Genomic DNA, 19,698 nt, shown 5'->3' with positions numbered 1-19,698 from the left:
TTCTGGTCATTGCCTTCCATCTTCTACACCATTGCCTTTTTAATCTGTCTAAAACTCAGTCTAGAAATTTTTCTCCCCCACTCAAAAACTTTGACTTATCTACCAAATTAATATCCAGCTCCTTGGCATGTATTTCAGGGAATTCCATGCTTTGACCCCCAGCTCCCTTTTCAGGCTTATTTCGCATTATTCCATCACTCTCCCTTCTAGTGTAATCAGGCAACCCCCTATTCCATGAGCTTCTGCTGTGTGTTTATCCACACAATGGCACAATGACCCTTCTCATGCATGTACACACGTATTTCCTTTGCCAATCTAACTGTTCGATATTTATTATACAGAAACAGCTATACTTCAAGTTAGGTTGGGTAATTGCTGTGAAATTGCTGTTTTTGTAGTTTTTTAAAAACATGGGTTAATAGTGACCGTTTCACATGGTTCAACCTTATATATTGCATACGAATGAAACCACATTCTCTTCTTTTCAGATAACTCATTAAAAGGTCCAAGAAGTTCCACTTTTGTACACTTTCTTTTTTAAGGTTTGGAAAGCTATGCAGTAATTCATCTGCAGTATTTACTAGTTTCAATTCAAGTTAAACAGTGACTTGATGACTTAAAACAACACTACCCTCTAAACAAACCACAGAATTGATGAGTGTTTCCTGCACAACGCAAGGCATCCTCCATCCACTCCAGGCAGCTTCAATGCTCTGTTAATGTTATTGATGCTTATCCAGTAATCTCTAGTTTCCTTTGAACTTTAAGACAATCTAAAGCCACCACAAGAATACCCCTCTAACAAGCAAATCTTTAAAATCTCTGGTTCAAAACTAACTTGGAAAATTTAAGCCGATTGTATTTTATCTTGAACCTTCTGACAGGATACAGGCATTTCATGAAATGAATGGAAAAGCACTACTGAATTTCGTATTCTAATGATCCTCCCATAGCTTAGTTTATGAGTCCTGAGTTGTCTGAGTTGCTTTGCCAGCCACGTTCATTAATTAGTGTCTAACATTTCCACCTCTCTGCAAGTTGCAACCTCTCATAAAAAATGTATGATTTGATTGGTTTAGGAATGACAACTTCATTTACGACAGACACATAAATACCACACCTCACTCAGCAATCTTTTTCCATTCATTTACCTCCATGGCCTTTGGGAGTTGTACTGAGTGAATGAAAACATAACTAGGGTAATTCCCCATTCTTACTCTCGTTTAAGCAAAAATGCTGAAATATCTGTTTTTTTCCTTTTAAACAAACAAGGCTGTCCCTCCACCCCCCCAAAAAAACTTTTCTCCTAAAAATAAATGGCAAGTTTTACAAAGTGCCTTAAGGGCTATTTCTTATTACCCATGTTTAAAATGCAAATCCATTAAACATCTGGAGCAAGACATCAGATATTGTTTTCAGCAGCTACATTTATTCATCTTGTCTTCCATAGTTGCACTGACTTTGCTTGGTATTTTGCTAAAGAAAGAGCTCTCCTCCAGCGTTGCTCAGTCTTCATGAGTTTGAGTTTAATTTCACTCATTTTGATTTCTACCTTCTATTCTAATGTGTGAGATCGTTCACCAACTTTGGAAATTACTGGTTGGTAGATCTTAGAGAAATTATGGCTAAGGTTCAATTGTTCTATAAATATGCTTATCCTCAAGTTCAATCTTTTAAAAAGAAAATTCAAGGATTAGGCCTTCAGATATACCGCATGTAACTGAAATTGAAATGGCAAAGGTAAACACAGATGAGGAATATGTGAGACAAGCATGTGGGAGAGATTTTATGTTAAGGAGTAAAGCAAGAACCCTTTATTGACAGCACTTGACCTGTGGTGACATAGCTTCTACTTTCATAATTTCTAACAACTGCGGAAATGTAGCATTTAATGGGGACTTGCGAAGCTTGCCTCTTTATGTTTGCTTTGTTTTTTGTCTTTATGTCTGTTTTGTTTTTGTCTTTATGTTTGCTTTGTTTTTTGTTAGTGGAAAGAACATCACAGAAGCGTAAGGACTGAGTTTGAATGCTGACTCTGCCAATTGCAAGTATGTGAGTCAAGTTGCTTGACCTCGTTAAAACTTGGTAAACTCATGTTTGAAGCAGGGATTGTACCAGAAAACTCACTGCATCATTGTGAGGACTGAATAAGAAAATATATATGAAAGTACACAGTAAAATGTAAAGTGACGTAGGGATTGTCAACCCTCTTCTTCATCCAGTTAAGGATTATAATTAGAGTAAAAAGTGCCTTTTAACTCTGCAGGGCTTCCTGTCTCTATTGCGTTTGTTGTCTGTGGAGGGCGGATCTACCTGATGGAAAGGATTGCGATGGGGATGAGGGGATCAAGATCTCCCTCCCTCCTCTCACCCCCACCCACCAGTTTGTAAAGAACTTGAATTTTTTTTTTTTTTTTTTGAGATGGAGTCTCACTGTCACCCAGGCTGGAGTGCAGTGGCGCGATCTCGGCTCACTGCAGGCTCCGCCCCCCGGGTTCACGCCATTCTCCTGCCTCAACCTCCCCATTAGCTGGGGCTACAGGTGCCCGCCACCTCGTCTGGCTAATTTTTTGTATTTTTAGTAGAAATGGGGTTTCACCGTGTTAGCTAGGATGGTCTCGATCTCCTGACCTCGTGATCCACCTGCCTCGGCCTCCCAAAGTCCTGGGATTACAGGCGTGAGCCACCGCGCCCAGCCAGAACTTGAATTTTTTTTATGTTGAAAGAGTGTCTATAAATGAAAGCTGTTCTTCAGAGTTCATCTATTCAACAAACATTTGTTGAGCACTATCTATGGTGTGAGGTGTTAAGCCGGGCTCTGACAATGTTCCCTCTCAAGGAGTTTGGAGCTCAGAAGAGGAGCGGCTGAGATGTCAGCAACGGGGGAGAATGAAGAACAGCAGGTGACAGGATAAATTGAACCACGTGACACAGTAAATTACAATGAAGCAATGTTCACCTCTACCTTCCCAGGCTAAGACACCAAATGTGTGTGTGGTATCATACAGCTGGGACACAGCATATGAGCAAAAATGTCCCAGAAGCTGAAGAAAAAGGTAGGGGCACAGTATAGAGTGTGGATCTCACCCTTTAAACTCAGCAGTCACATCTGATTTTTCTGATACAAGGTGCAGCAATGTTCACATATGCCTGTGGGTGTGGGGGGTGATGTACAACTCTGGTACACCCACCTCTCCCATTCTAGAGAGCATCTAGAATACTAGCAAGCATGGGGATTACAGGGATAACCTCCCAAATCCCCTCACCCTTGCTGTGCCTTTATTACCCCTAATGACAACTGGTGAGTCCCAACTTGATAAAGACGGAGGAATTCTAGAGGTGCCATTAAGGTAGCATCCTGGTATCTTCACTGTTGGAGGTTGGGGGTTAGAAAGGTGAAGTGTATGTAGGAAGAGGAGATGAGGAAGACCACTTCTTGCGTTTGGCTTTGGCTGGCCCACCAATTCACTTAAGATGGGCAATACAGGAGGAAGACCTGGTTAATAGTAATTTTAGTACTGGAATTTCCTGTAGACCATTTGAATGGATCTGTTCAATAGCAGATACTGGGTATCTAAGTCTGGGGTTTAGCAGAGAAGTCCGATTTTCAGATAAACATTTGGCTGGCAGCAGCCTGTAGAGGTAGCGTAAGCCTGGGATCACTGGGACCTAAAGAAATCACGCGGCGTGAGAAGAAAGCAGTGAAAACAGAACCCGGGGCATGTCAGTGTTTAAAGGGCAGCAATTGATCACACCCTTTACTTGCAGTCTCTGAAAAAGTACACCCAAGTTCCTGTAACTTAGGAGAAAGCATTTGTTTCTCCTGCGTGTGTGAAAGCCCACGGCGTAAGGTGTCTTTTTCTCTTTTTCCCTCAGCTCTGCTCCAATCCAGCCTCTTCAACATTCTGAGCTGTAGCCCAGGCCCAATCTGCCCTTTCAAAAATCAGTGTTGGGCCTGAACAGCTGGTGTATTTACTCTTTCATTAGTTAGAATTTTACTGAATTCTAGGTAGGTTTTCTTTCCCAGTAAATCTTAATGTACAGTGGACATGTTTAATAGCCACATTACAATGAAACTTACAGAGTGTGCCATGTTTAGAGAACAGAGTCAAGATAAAATGCCTATGAACACATCCAAGGAGTCCAAGCTATAGTGTCTGTTAACCAAATGCTGTCAAGAGGCTGAAGATCATGACTAAACAAGACTCTGGGATGCTGCTCTGGGAATTGGGAACCTGGCACAATTGACTCTGACAGCCTCATGACAGTCCCGCCACATATGCAGCATGTTCTGCCATTTTTCTTCTCCCATCCATGAATGTCGGCTATCTCCTATCCATGAATGTGGGCCATCTCCTATCCATGAATGTGGGCTATCTCCTCTGAAGCAGATTATGTAAAAACATAGCGTGGTGTGTCCTTGAAATCAGCACCATGCAACATCATCAAGGCACATCTCAGGAGGAGCTACAGAGATCACCCCAAGAACTCAAATATCTTCAGCACTGCTCTTTCCCTTCTTTCTGAGCCATAGATTTTACCATTCATCAACTGGACTGAGTCCAGAGCTCATTTCCACTAATGAGTGGCTGCTGTGATTGTGATCACTTGGTCCTGTGGCTGTGTGAGTTACTCACTTCTATTTTTTTTCCCCAAGATCACGGGTGAAGGAGACTCGAGTCATCTGACTCAGAGACACAGTTGTCACTGATGAGAAAACAATGAGGCTTATGAGTCTCCAAAAATGTGTCACTGAGAGATAGAAGCTATTTTTTAGCCACAACTATATTAATTCAGCTCTAATCAGATACTGAAACAACAGAAATGAGTACAGGAATGTGAGAATGAAAGATAGCACTCATAGGTGGGAACTGAACAATGAGAACACATGGACACAGGAAGGGGAACATCACACACCGGGGCCTGTTGTGGGGTGGGGGGAGAGGGGAGGGATAGCATTAGGAGATATACCTAATGTTAACTGATGAGTTAATGGGTGCAGCACACCAACATGGCACATGTATACATAAGTAACAAACCTGCACGTTGTGCACATGTACCCTAAAACTTAAAGTATAAAAAAAAAAGATGGGGCGGTGGTACTTAACACTAATAATACATGAATGCAAAGGTAAAATTTGGTTTTCTCTTTTGAACACAATTTTTATGTAATATTGAGATGATGAAAGATTTTAATTTATTTTTTAATTTTTTTATTTTTTTGCCTTTGAGGGCACTGCAGGTAAAAAGGAGAGAAGAGAGGGGAAAGAGAAGAGACAGGTTCAGGTTCAGTTGACCTCATGCTGTCTTCATTGAGTCCCGTTGTTTGGAAAGCTGTCTCCTCTATCAAAGAGTAAACGTTTCTTGCCTTTTTGAAAAAGAAAAAAAAAAAAGAAAAAGAAAGCAACCATATACAAACTAAGTAAACAGGATTTTTTTTTTTTTTTTCTGAAGAGTTAATCATTTGGTTGCAATGAGCAAAATGGACACAATGTGTGTGCTTCTGTAAGTTCTGCAGGAACCCTGGTCCTTTTTATCTTCCAGCCCACATACTCCTTCCGGATCCCCTTCTCTCCTCAGGGCTGACACCCCATCAAGCAGATATGATACCCCAGCTTGTCTCCTCCTCTGGGTATATGCTCTCTCTTGTCTTGCCCCACTCTGCTTCCTGTTCCACAAGGATCTTCTAATCACTTTGTTTCTTATTTGGTCGCCCAACTGCAGCTCACTCTTTGATGCTGGTCTAATAAGCAGCAGCTGCTGATTTAGGCAAACGCTGACTATGGTTAAGTTCAGGTTTTATGCAGCAACAAATGATTTTGTCCTTACAGACTACAATCCAGGATGTCTGTTGTAGCTACAATAATTAGGAATAACCCACAATGTGAAAAACTTCTCCAGATTCACAAGAAGGAAGAATGAAAAACAAGAACTCAGAACTCACTCAAGGGGAAATCTTACACTGTTCAGGGCAGATGACATTCTTTTTAAGCCTCCCAAATTGCAAAAACATACATAGACCCAGCATCCCTCATCAGGCAATAGTATATTCCACTCTAGCATTCATGTGGTAGTTACATTTTCTTTGTCAGCAAAAGTCTCTCAAGCTGCGGATAGTAAGAGACACAGGGTAATAAATGCTTTGCTTTCCTGGTAACGAATTTCGAGTCCGTGAATGATGAAACAGCAGGACTCTACACTCCAATGCTTTCTGCAAGGTGGAAATGAGCTGCTGAGTATTACAGATTAACTCTTTGTGGCAGAAAATTGTTCCTCATGCTGTAAAATTAGCTTGTTCTGGCCAGAAAAACTGTGCTTAAAATAGCAGCATTTCCATTCATCCCCTTACAGTCTGACACATATTAATTCTATGTAAGTCCCACTCAGAGATTTCCCACAATTTAGAGGATGGTTGGGAGGGAAAAACCCAGTTGCTCATTCAAGGATGCTGGAAAACCCAGCACGTCCTCACATCTCCATTTACTTTCTCACCTCCTGTACTCCATAGTCAGGCTGCCCTACTCCACCCCACCTTCAGAATGTCTGGAAGGAAACAGGGAGGCTGGCAGCCTCTCCAGAGGATCTCTCTTGACTTTGGTACTCAGATGAGGCAACACAGCAACCCAGCACTTGCGAGAAGTGTGTGTGCACACACAGACGGGGTTGCCCTACAGTGCAGCCTGTGAGGGACTCCCAGGGAAAGAGCATCGGAGAGGACCGGTTCTACAAAACAGCACTTCTCAAACTTCGCTATGTATCCATGTCACCCAGGATTTAGTATTTTCAATAAAAAAAAAATTTTTTCAGAGTGATGTTCTGACACACAGACGCACTGTGAAATGATGATCACAATCAAGCTAGTTAACGTATCTGTCACCTCACATGATTATTTCTGTGTGAACGTGTAAGACCCAGGGATCTAGTTCAAATGCAGGTCCTGGGGGAGGGCCTGCAAGGCTGCACTTCTAACACTTTCTCAGATGACGTGACTGCTGCTTGAGTACCAAGACTCCAGTGTACCTGTGGGAAGATGATGAGCAGGTCAGAGTGAGTGCCTGTACATCTAGATGAAAGCAGAAGACGAAAACAAGTTATGTCACCACCACCTAGCCCTTGGGGTCAATGATGGTTCATTCTCTTAACAGAAGTTCTAAAACTTGCCTGCACATTGGAATCATCTGGGGATCTGTAAAAATACTAGGCTGGGCATGGTGGCTCAGGCCTGTAATCCCAGCTCTTTGAGAGGCTGAGGTGGGTGGATCACTTGAGGTTAGGAGTTCAAGACTACCTGGCCAACACGGCAAAACCCTGTCTCTGCTAAAAATATAAAACTTAGCTGGATGTGGTGGCCCATGCCTATAATCCCAGCTACTTGGGAGGCTGAGGCAGGAGAATCATGTGAACCTGGGAGGTGGAGGTTGCAGTGAGCCAAGATTGCGCCACTGCACTCCAGCCAACAGAGCGAGACTGTCTCAAAAAAAAAAAAAAGTACTGATGCCAGACTCTCATCCCAAGTGAGTCTTATTTGGCTGTGGTGTGGCCCAGGCATACATAGTTTTAAAAGCTCCCGAGGGATTCTATTCCTGTGCAGCTGAGGCTGAGAATCACTGCCCCGGTTTTATATGCAAATGGACTGAAGTACAAAGGACCGCTTTCCTTTGTCTTCATCGGTTCTTTATAAGTTCATACACTGCACATATCATTTTGAGTAGATGGCCAGGAAGAATCTTATTAGGTTTCTGGGTCTTTCCCAGAGAATGGAAATGAGAAAAAGAAAACACCAAGTTCAACAGCCTCAAGTCATGGAATGAAATGCTACACACAGACTGGAAATTTGGATTCTGGATTTCTGATTCTTTAAGGTGACATGCTTGGCATAACCTTGCAGAGAGATCACAGGGGCATGGTTTGCTGAAAAGAGCAACAGGCTCGGAGTTAGGAGATGTGATCTGTACTCACCCCAGCACTGACTGGTGTGCCCTTCAGCATCTCACCTGTCCTCCCACCTTCCTGGGCTCCAGCTTCCTCATCTATCAAGTGAGGAGCTTGGACAGGACGTGCTTCTAGGGTCTGTGATCTATAATTCCATCTGGCCTACTTTCCTGCACAGGTCCTTTCTTCCTCTGTTGACCCACATAACATTCAAAGAAATGAGAACCGACTGAAATCAGCTACAGGATTTCCTGGGCTTCTGAGTCTCTCTTAAGTATTTTCCTTACTGATGATACTTAGTTTTTGTCAGTGACCTGCAGAGTTTTTAAAATCTTGGTAACTCTGCCTTAGGAGTGATTCAGGTTAACTCAGTGACTGAGATTCTCAAATGATAAAATGGTGGTTCCAAGGTTTTGTTTTTTTTTTTGCGAGGGGCGCGGGTGGGGGTTGTGATTATAGTGCCTCTATGAGCTCAGAAGACACCAAAGAACTAGTCAAAATCTAGGCTAATGCTTCCACACCTACTTAAATGACACCTTACAAATATTAGTAAATCGTAAGTCAGATATTAGCAATGTAAGGAAGACAGGATGAGCTTAGCTTCAGTTAACTGAAAGGTCTCTTTCTTATCATACTTGTATCTAGTTAAAATAGGTAAATTATTACCCATAAAAGATACTCACTGATGTATCATTAAAGAAATGTTCTCTAAGAGGTGTAGCCACTCTCACTTTCTTGAACGTAGAACAATAGGCTTCTAGTTGAAAAGGCAAACAGGTAAGAAGACAAATTACTACCTTATTTTTTTATGTGAGATCAAGTATATATAAAGTTCTTGGCATAGTTCTGAGGACATAGTGAACACTCAATAGCTGTTAACTGTTACTACTACTTTTAATACTTGAACATTTAGTGTTATTTCATTAAAATTACTTGAATTCTGAAAGCTACTGATAGATATCCATTATGTAGACAAAACATTTATAAACCAAAATATGCTAGAAACATCCTGAGGTTCTGTGACTACTGTTCTGACATTTACTAAGCACATAACATATATAGAATGACAGCAATTCATTTTCTCTTTCCTAATCCCTGTGACTTCTTGACTACACTGAGCCCCATATGCTACTTAACGTGAAATACCTGCACAGTTTCCTGGCATGTATTTAAATACACACTCTTCTGAGGAAACAATAATACCGTGTATGTGCTGGTGAGTACACAAAGTGTGGAATGTCACAGATCAAAATACACCCAGTGACCCACAGTTACTCAGTTAAGCCTCCAGGAGAGGAGATGAGTTTGCAGGAGCCTATCCTTTGCTCTCACTCGGTACCCTCGTCCCTGATGCGTGACAGTGTTGTAGAAAGTGCCAGCCCTAGAGATGGCAAATGACTACCTGGTCTAACCCAAGCTGCCAGAGGCCACCATGACATCATGAGCTCTGACTGTTGTAACTAAGATAGAGGTAGCCTGAGCTTCCACCTCATGATACATCTATCATTTAGATTCCGGCCGAATCTAACAGCAGATAACAGCAAAAACCACAATGTGATGGCTAGACAGAGCCAACCCAGAACTGGCCCTAATATCCCGGCCAGTGCTCAGCCTTTGATCCTAACTGGCCTAGGAACGTCCAAGCTTCCAGCACTTCATGCAGAGGCACCCCTAGCACCCGTCCTCCTTTGCCTTGACTTTGCCGTGATGCGGAGAGCAGCAGCGCTGTCTCATGGGGCCGTGTTCATCCTGCTGCGCCATCTGTGGCATGGGCTGCCTGGTTCTACCTCTCAGTGCCCTGGTTTGTGGTGGTGAGTCTGGCCCCTTGTCGGCAGCAGCAGATTCAGAAGCTTAGATGGTTATGCAGACTTGACTGCTTGGACCATCACTTCCTCATTAGTAAAACAACAGGGTAGAACAGTTCCTTTCTAAAGGCCTCCAGTTTTCAGGGCAGGAGGGTGTGATGATGGCAGGCAGGTTGAGGTTTCCGTTTGTTTCACAACCTCGGCCTCTTGTCCTGCTGCCTACAGCTTGGGGTTGCAGGTAACAGAGTCCTGCTCACTCTTCCAGGGTGAGCCTCCATACTTGCCCTTCCCCTGTCTGTGGAACACGGAAGCAGAGCAATGGCGAGGACAGCTGGACGGAGCTGGGCATTAAAATGCAGATTGTGGATTGGGACTGAAGGCCTGTGGATGCAGATAAAGAAATGCACCCTAATAACATGAATGTCAATGCGATCATGCTGCTGAAGAAAGATGGTGCATTTATAATCACTTTCGCAAAGCAGTACCTCTTACAGTGACGACTGTCTTTGATCTATCACTTCCTCTTAGAAAGCTCCATGTTAGTAACTTCACACCCAAAAGTCTCTAGCAAATACCTTGCCTCGCTCGCTGAATGTTTTTCAGGACCTGTGCAAGGGAACATGGCTTCCCATCTGGGGCACAGCCGCAGCCAGGTGCCCTGATGCCCCTGCTGTGGCAGGGCCAGCTCGTGTGTGTGTGTGTGTGTGTGTGTGTGTGTGTGTGTGTGTGTGGCCACTGCCTGCCCAGCTGACTTCTAGGTTCATGCTGCTGCACCCTGTCAGCAGGTCCATGCCATCTGACACAGCCAGAACTGTCATGGTCCTGCTGTTCCACATCTATGACGAGCTGCAGGAGTGGGGCAGGACTGAGGATTTAGATTTATCTTGTGACAGTGCCAAAGGGGCAAATGTGGTCCTTCTGAGGCCCTCCACCTGCCAGGACCACTTGCCGGGACCGGCAAGCCTGCACCAACACACAGCAGAATGGAAAGTTCCTTGGCTTAGAGTCCAGACATACTGGTTCTACCCAACTGCCTGTAAAGTCAGGTGCCAGCTGTTTAACCCCAAACAAGTTACTCATCTTCTTTGAGTTTCAGCTTCCTTGTCAGTAAAACAGGGTATACAACAGATGTCCTGTGGAGTTGTGAAAATTAAACCACAGCCATGGAGCCTCCCCATGGCAACCCACAAAGAGGAGCTACTTCCTTCACGGTGAGTGTTCCCGTTGTGCTGTGCTGGCCTCTTAAGCCACGCCCATTCCACCCTACAATGCAGTGAGCGTGACACCTAAATCCACCATCACGAGGCCAACCCAACTGGGGAGTCCTAGAAATGACGACTTCTAATTCCAGTTCCATCACTGCTTTGCTTAGGGAGGTCAGAGAAGTTAATTTTATCTCTGGCACTTCAGAGATGTCCTCAGTGTAACAAGGTGAATGCTATCGATACATCACCTGAAATATTTTTAGAAGGGATAACAAATAAACAACCCTATAAAGCCATTTACAAGCACAGAGGAGTCACTTACCCATGTTAGCTGAGGACAGGAATCAAATAGATAAAAAAATCCACCAATAATCCTGAAACCTCATTAGGTTAAATACCCTTTCTTGTCAAACCAGGGCTGTAAACAAGGAAATAAACTGACTCGTTCGAGTCCATCCCCTTGCCCTTTCTTTTCTCCATTTCCCGGTGGAAAAATTATGAGTACTAAGCTCCCTGTTGGTTCTCAACCAGAGAAGAAAGCAGATGCCCAGACAATCTCAAAGGGTATAGTCAAAGCTTGAATAATCCACGTTTGTCTACGTGAAGTACTCTAAAATGACTAACCCATCACAGAACCAAGTTAAGTCACAGTGTAGAGATTTTTGTTAAATAGGACATGACCACAGACAATGCATGGACAGCAAAGAAGAGTTTTGCAAGATTGGAAAGAGCCACTCAGTCCAACCATTTTTGTTTTGCAGATCAAGTACAGAGGGCATTGCAAGCGTTTTTAAGGCTGGAGGAGGGGATGGCAGCACAAATGTGTGTTTTGAGTGTTAATGGGAAGTAATGACAGGCAGGGACAATGAGGACCAGTAAAGAGAGCCTTTGTCACAGTGTCCCTTTCTGCGATCTCCACACGCACTGTTTACCGTTTATTCTTTCATCTCTGCGGCTGGTGGGCGGTGAGAGCGGTGAGGGTATGGGCCTGAAATATTCCTTCATTATCAAACCAACTTCAACAGCTTATGTCATACTACTAATGAGACTTCCCAGGCACCTGTATGCTATGACCATTTATGGTTGAAACGAGCAGAGGGACAGACGAAACTTCTTTCCCTCCCCACACCGCCCTCCTGTAAGTGTCCAGCGCGCTTCCCTGCACAAACCAGACCATATCCGGCAGAGCCCTGACTCCCTCTGATCCTGGCCTTGGCTCTCCCCAGCTCAGCCATTCCCTACTTCCTAGTGTGTGGGGGAAGAACCTTGGTGTTCCTGGGAGAACTCTCTCCACATCTACCCATGCTGTATGCTTTTTGTGTGGCCTAAAGCTCCAGGCTCCGAACTCACGAGCGCACTTCACCTGGACATCATCTCCTGAGTTACGCTCAGCTGATGTCAAAGATTAAAGATCTGTCCAGCCAGATATGATATTCTCAGAGATGAGTTCTCATGGAAACCCTATACGCTAATGACAGAATTTGGACAATTTTCTAGGTGTATATCAAACTTCTCCTTTCATCATTTGATTATCATAGCTCACCTCCTTCCTCTGTAATTCCATGCAGACCTTTAATCAAATTCATGGATCCCCCGCCTCCCCCACAATCTTCTTTTGAAATCCTATCAACCTTTTGGGAACTAAGGTCGACGTAAGTGAACTGCATATTCCCAGTTTAATCTTGGGCTGTCGTAGAGAAATGATTATCTCTGAAATCTAACCATGGCTTCATTTTGCCATTGTACCATCCCTACCATCCCCTCACAAGATACTAATGAGATACCAGTATCCCTCAAGCAATGACACAAGGCACTTTTGCAAATCTGATCAGGCACCAGTACCAGCGCATTAACATACTTTCTCACACAAGCCCTGGCAACAGTCCTATTAATTAGGGATGTAGCTGAGACTACGTTGTTTGCAAAACTACACATTGCCTTCCACTGGGTTCTGAGGCCAAAAATGGTGTGGCTATTCCCTACTGTAATCCTATGCTGGCATTTTCAACTTTGCACCACTGAAGAATCCTCATACATTTTCTCTCGTACAATTCCTTATACCTAGTAGGCCATGCTTTAAAAGTAACTAGTTTTTTATTTTAATCAAAGCCGTATGTAAATAACTGCCCATCAACATTACTGAATCAACAGACTGCCAGCCAAAAGCAAAACAACCTGCTATTCAGGTAGTGTGTAAAACTTTATGGCGGGTGAAATAGACAATTTGTAATGGCCTTTTATTAAGCATTAAAATATACTTTCCCATTGCCCTGGGGCCTGGGCCTGCAGAATGGAACTCACTGGGCCCAGGATTTCCTTCCATCCTCCGATATCCTCTCCTGGGTCTATACCGCTCAGCTGGGAGCCATCCTGTTGCACCTGGCTGAGCCCGACTTGGGGCTGGGTCTACACTCTGCCCCTACCCCTTTCATACTGCTGTGACTCCTGCAGGGGGAAGGGAGCTTCTGCACCCTCAAGGACTCCTCCGGAGCTCCCCCTGCTACTCTCTGTCACAGTCCTTAAAAAGTCATCTCCAAGAGGAACAAAGTCCTTATTTTGTTTGTTTGCTTTTATTTGTATGAGATTTGAGTATTATCTGAAAACACAGATGGCAGGGAAATGGCTCCTCCTAGGCAGTCCCATGATGCCGAATTTCTCAGCCCAGGCCAAATTCTGCAAATGTAAATCTGAAGCATCTGCACCAAATGGATGTCCTGACTGACACATTCCACAGCAGAATACATGTGTGGAATACGTGTATGTTCCACACGTTTGTATGCTGGGGTGCTCCACAAGGAGAGTTCACACCTACACAAATGAGGAGGCAGACACAGTGCCTTTTGAGGCATGTTTCCTCATGGCTCAGGAAGCTCCTCAGGCAGTGCCCCGCTCAGCCCTGACTGTGAGGATGCTGGGAAGCAGAGCTCACCATCATTGTACGGCCATTTCTCAAGCACCCTCTCTAACACGCACCATGAATCTGCCATGATCTGGACTCAAAGCACCCATAAACAAAGAATTATAATTATACCAAGGAACTGAGATCGTTGGTGAAGCCTCAAATAAGAAAGTTCGCTACAAAGTAATTGAGACTATGCCAGCAGGCTGCACAGAGAACGGGGAGGACTTTAACTTCCATCTTCCTGCATTTATTTGGACTGACATCCACAGGTGTACGTGTGGAAGGTATGTTTATGGGCATATAGACATACACGTATATAGATCTGTGTCTATGAAACAATTTGTATCACTAAACACACATACATGTGATAACGTATCTACATTCATTTTATATTTTGGAACATTTGAAATATTTTTAGGCATAATTATCTTTTTTTAGAAAATAAAACTGTAGGCCTTTGGAAATATTTCATTATAAAAACTAACTTATTCGGGCATTCACTATGTAAGAGCTACTTACTAAACACATACCACGTGTAAGCATGGTGGCAGGCTTTGTGGTTTGGTGATTTGGTTATAAAGGGCATGGCTGCTACTACAGTATTCCCTGGTATCTAGAACAGTGCCTGGCAAACAATAAACGTTCAATACATGGTTGCCGAATAAAGAAATGCATCAACGCTTTGTGTGCCCCGCATGGCACAAGACTTCGAGGACTCAAACCTGTTCATACAGATGTTTCGGTTGTTTTCCATGATAATTTTAAACCAAAGGCATGTGAGAAAAAAATACTCTAACTTGGCCCAGTTAGGCTTTGATTCCAATGGGATGGTTTCAGGAGAAATTTCTCTGACACAGTGAGATGAGGTTTGAGAGATTTTACGGCAAAAATAATAATGATGATGACAATGATAAAATGATGATAATCATGGCTCTGAGAACAAAGGCATTAATACCTATCACTAAGTAGGAGAGGTGGTTCAAAGAAAATGAACACCTCCAAATGCATTAAAATGGGCAAATGAAATTTGGCCCCAGTGAGAGTCAAGCTTTTTTGCTGAAGAGAGAAACTGCAGCACTCTACTGGGAAAGAACACAGAGGCCAACTCCATGGCGAGCAGAGTGAAGCCTGCTTGGGAGGAAGGTGCCTACCCACACTGGTCCATTATCTCTTCCAGGGCAGGCCAGGAAGGGGCCCATTCACTCCACCTGGGTGAACACACTTGTCCCAGGAGGCCATTTCCCTTCCTGCCTCCTCCGACTGGATCAGGCTCATTTGTTTTTCTACCCCAGATCTCCGGCAGTCCTCGCTCACCTTGCATGGGTTATTGTAAAACATCTTTCGGCATGCTGCTGCTAAAATGGAGCACTCTAAACAAATGTTCTCTTAGGGCAATAACTCCTTAATATAAACTGCATTTAATAAAACTGGTGGTGATTCTAAAAAGAAATGGGTAAGGCATATTCAGAGAAGATGTCTGGAAGAAATTTGCAATTAATATTTTACAAGACATTTAGATTCCGCAGCTTCCTCCTTGCTGTTAAAATTTAAGAGGTTTCTCAAAACTGTATTCCTGTTATTACATCCTTAATTAAATTAATTTATACAGTGAATGCTCTAATGATACTGCTGTGGATTTCAATCCAAAAGCCTTATTACCAGAGACAATATGTGTTAAGACCTTGGAAAGAGAATGACACCCAGCACGGTGCTGACACCGGCACAAGGATATTTGGCCCTGACATCTGATTATTGAAAAGATCTTGGTAGTTTTTCTGGGCCTCAGGTAAGTCTCTATTTTACTTTATTTTTTAATTGAGCTAAATTAGGTCAATAAAAAACAAAATGAAAATCTTGCAAGTTGCCTTGACAAAGATGTCCCTCTGGGAAACACAATGGTAGATAATGACATTTCTACTGAACAAACTACCAGTTAGGTTGTGCCTAGATAAAACCCTCAAGAAGGGATGCTATCTTTAACCCCAAATTGACATATCATCAAAGCAGGTGCAACCAAAATTAGTCCAAAATCATAAATGGCCCAGCAGCGGGAAAAGTCAGCCTAACAAGGCACCAAATCCAACAGCTTCTCAGGTAGCCCAGCCTGTGCAGATACACTCACAGTGTTATCTTCAGGCTACAAAGGCTCTACTTACTAGGCATCTCAAGGATGTGTGTGTGTGGTGGAATGGGTATTCTGCAGCAGAAAAGCGTGAAAGCACGAACCATGTAAGTATTTACTACCTGTCTACTGTCCACCCTTCCAGCTAGATTAGCTAGAGGCCCCCTTGGGCTCGATCCCTGCTACTTCCTGCCAATATCTAGCTTAGAGCTAGGCACACTGTAGGCACTCCATGATCATTTGGGATTAATCTCATGAAAGGTCAGTAACTAATGAGGTGCTGTACCTAAAATTTCTTCTGTTGCTGGAGCATCCAGCAACCACTTCTAGAGGAGATGTGTGATCAAACCAAGGGAAGGACTCCCAGACTCTCATCCCTTGCTCTGTGTTGAGCTGTTGAATTTGCTTCCTTTATGACTGCCATTGTATTTCTAGGGTTTATGTTGAGAATTTCAGGGGATGTAAAACAGAGCGTCTTCTTTGGTTACCCAGTAAGAGGCAAGTTTGAGAAACGTGTCTTCAATGATTTTGCACTGCTCCGTAAGAGCCCTGATCTGTCACCTCAATCTGGGAGTCGTTTCTCCAGCCCCATGTAAAGGGTTTCTAAAATTCATTCATGACATGTAAAGGAGGGTGCCTTTAAATCAAAATCTTATGGCAGACACATTCGATTGCACAACAGACCATCCTATCAACTTGTTTCTGCTTCCTAACTAACCAAGTTCTTTGTTTCCCTCAAGAAAGAAAGATGGCGCATATAGAGGAAAGCAAACTCCAAACATCAATCAAGCTTGGCCGCATAATAAAAGTTCCTTATGAAACAAAACATCAACTGCAAAAGAAAATTACATAGGAAAAAACCCTAGCATTATTTGATCTTGTTTTAAATCGAAAGTTTTGGACACTTTAGAAAAAAGGCAGCAAGTGACTTTTTAATGGATTTTATCCACAGGAAAATGATTACAAACAGAAAAGCTTTAAAGTGTCAGCTGGTGATGTATTTTTTCTTTATCCCTTTTAGTTTTATTCCGAAAGAAATTGAAGGCATATGGCAAAGTGCATCATTAATTTCTTATTAATTTCATAATATGAAGGCAACCAGTTAAAATAGTAGTGTACAACTTTAAATTACCGAACTCACTTGGTATTTAATGAGAGATTTAGCACAGCAGGGTCTCTGTTAAATTAAGTTGTGCCTTCACATCACAGTGGGAAAACAGGTGTATATTGGTTTAGAATTATGGAAATGTTGACTAATTTCAAGGCTTGTAATCAAACAGCAAGGCACCCTGTAATATTTTTTCTTCCAAGAATATGCATTAATCTTTTATGTCTGGTCCCATTTCTTTCTGTCCACCAAAGACTCACACAGCTAAAAGGAAAACACTTTCATGTTTTTCCTATAGCTGTTAAGGGTAATGTGTACTGGACGAAGCTGTACATAAATACAAGATGTGAAACTCTCTCCTCATTTACCATATTTGGAATAGCAAATGTAGCAAGTGTGTGCACTGGAAAGGCTATTAGCCTTACAAATCAGATCTGACTTTTCAAATTCCTTCAACCTGCCTCAAGTAATTGGGCATATGAAACTAGATAAGGAGAAAACCAAATAATCCACCGACCAACTTTTCCAGCTCCCAAATTATTGTCCTTGACAGTGGGTCTGTAACATCACCTCCCCTGAATTCTACATGCAGGATTTTTAGGAAGAAAAGAAGTAACACACGTACAATATTTAAAAAATATAAAACATGTTGTTTTCTAAGAGTCAGTGTAAGAATCCCAAACAGAAGCATACTCATAAGTCGCTTTCATGCATTTCAACATGCCCCATTCATCATATTCACTCTGGGTTTCTTGAGCGCACCCTCGACTATGAAGATCGCATGCTGGGAGCTGTGTTTCTAGTAGAGGGATAAATACATATTCACCAAGCTCTGCATTCACTTAAAATATGATGTGACTTGGCATCAAACTACACTATACCTTAAATGCTAAATTAACAACAGTTCACTGTCTCAAGTAATTTTAAAAAACACACCTAGAAGGGATTCGGCATGCTCATTACTAGAAAGCATTTGTTTTTAAAAGAAGAAATACAAAGTGGTCTTTGGGTTTGATTAGGAGCCTGGGAAATGAAAATGATTTTCATCTATTATTGGCTGAGTCAGTAAATATTTGCCTTGGCTTGTTCATTCCACAATGTGACCCAACGCTGCAATCTCCTAGAATCTGTGTTAAAAAAAAGTCCATTTACATGAAGAATGCAGATAAAATAATACTATTTTTTTAAAGTTACTGAGTGAAGCACTTAGACTCAATAAAAACAGCTTTACTAAGAACCACCTTAGCAGTTTCAGAGAGCAGCAGTGAAACTGGGCAGGACCACTGTGGGACCACACACTTGCTTTTTCGAACCTTCTATTCTTTGATTTCCTCGCATACAAAGGGGAATACCAAAGTAGTATGATTCAAAATCAAGGTTCTTAATTTATGACTTTTGGGTGATGAAGAACCTCATGTTGTGAAAATCTTTTGCTGAGCTTTTTGCCACTACGATCTTGTATTGTGAATGAGTCTAGGATGAATCATACAAATGCTACCTTTTCTGGGGGCCTGTGGTGGTTCAATGGTTATGTGTGCATGTGTGAATGTGTATATACACAGAGGTGTTTGTGTATGCGTTCAGAGACAAATAAAAGACACAAAGGTAGAATTATACCCTGAAAACATTAGGGACATTATCTTATCTTTTTTTTATTCTTATCAAACTAGGTTTCAATAAAATCATTATCCTTGCACTGGTTACCACAGGTGCTTCATTATAACAAATGCATGTCATTATGAACTCATCACTGATATTTGGGTCAATGGGGAAAACATTCAAACAGCATCAGGAAATTAATAGCATGAAATACATAAAAGTGCCACAAAATCCTTTAGAAAAACTGTATTCTGGTGTTCCTACATGCAACATCAGTTCATTTCTGGTGAATTGTGCCAACTATCAAATATTACTGGGAAGGAAACGGAGAAAAAAATGGTAAGCTTTGTATTTTCTGTCCTATATCAACATGAAGCCACAAATTGGGTATTAAAACACTGACTTTGTTAACCACCATTGACTGTTTAGAAACCATTGGGAGGCTTAATATTATGGCTGTAAAGGGTACATTTTGTCCTTTCAAAAGAAAATCTAAAGACAAAATTTGAAAAGGAGCTCCTGGTGAATAAAAGCTTTTTCTTTTCCATTTGCTTCTCTTGTGTGTGTTGGGGTTTTTTTTTTTTTTTCCCTTTTAAAATCTTAGCCCACCCAATACTCTTTGGCAGCCGTGGCTGCCCAGTGGGGTCACTCTGATTTTCTAACCAGGGGATGCACTATTTGAGAATGCTTCCCGTCAGTGTTAATGCCAGCGCTCCTTTATGGGCTGGCCAGCTGGTGTGGCTGCTGCAGGGAACCGGGGGGTCAGCACACACTCCTCAAAAGACCAAAGTCATTTTTGGCACTAAGAGCCCATAACTAAAACCTTCAGTTGAAAGGACCATTTTCAAGCAATAAAGTGATTCTGGTACAAAAGTAAACCGACTCACCCCAGGTAAAGTTTTAATATTGTGCAGTGCATTCTGGGCCTCAAGTGCAGCTTTTCTTGTATAAAATGTTACGAAACAACAACCTACAGAGAGAAATGAAAAGGTTTTAGAAATTTCTGTGAATGCTTTGCTTAGATA

General features: G+C 42.4%; 1 protein-coding gene across 50 annotated transcripts in view; it reads right to left on the bottom strand.

The window, feature by feature from the left end:
• CELF2 (CUGBP Elav-like family member 2) overlaps positions 1 to 19,698 on the bottom strand; it is an 866,707-nt gene that overhangs the window by 99,302 nt on the left and 747,707 nt on the right. For 41 of the 50 annotated variants that reach the window (XR_010146797.1, XR_010146799.1, XR_010146798.1 and 38 more), the window contains one exon: positions 19,561 to 19,643. The exons of the other annotated variants lie outside the window; for them this stretch is intronic. Coding sequence is in view for 30 of the 41 variants with exons in the window: in XM_009457934.5 (XP_009456209.1) it covers positions 19,561 to 19,643 (83 nt within the window). In the remaining 11 variants the exon portion in view is untranslated. The remainder of the gene's footprint in view (positions 1 to 19,560; positions 19,644 to 19,698) is intronic. 50 annotated transcript variants of the gene reach the window in all.

This window comes from Pan troglodytes, chromosome 8 (assembly GCF_028858775.2).
Source record: "Pan troglodytes isolate AG18354 chromosome 8, NHGRI_mPanTro3-v2.0_pri, whole genome shotgun sequence".
In the NCBI taxonomy this organism is placed as follows: Eukaryota; Metazoa; Chordata; class Mammalia; order Primates; family Hominidae; genus Pan; species Pan troglodytes.
This window is presented reverse-complemented; position numbering and strand designations above follow the sequence as displayed.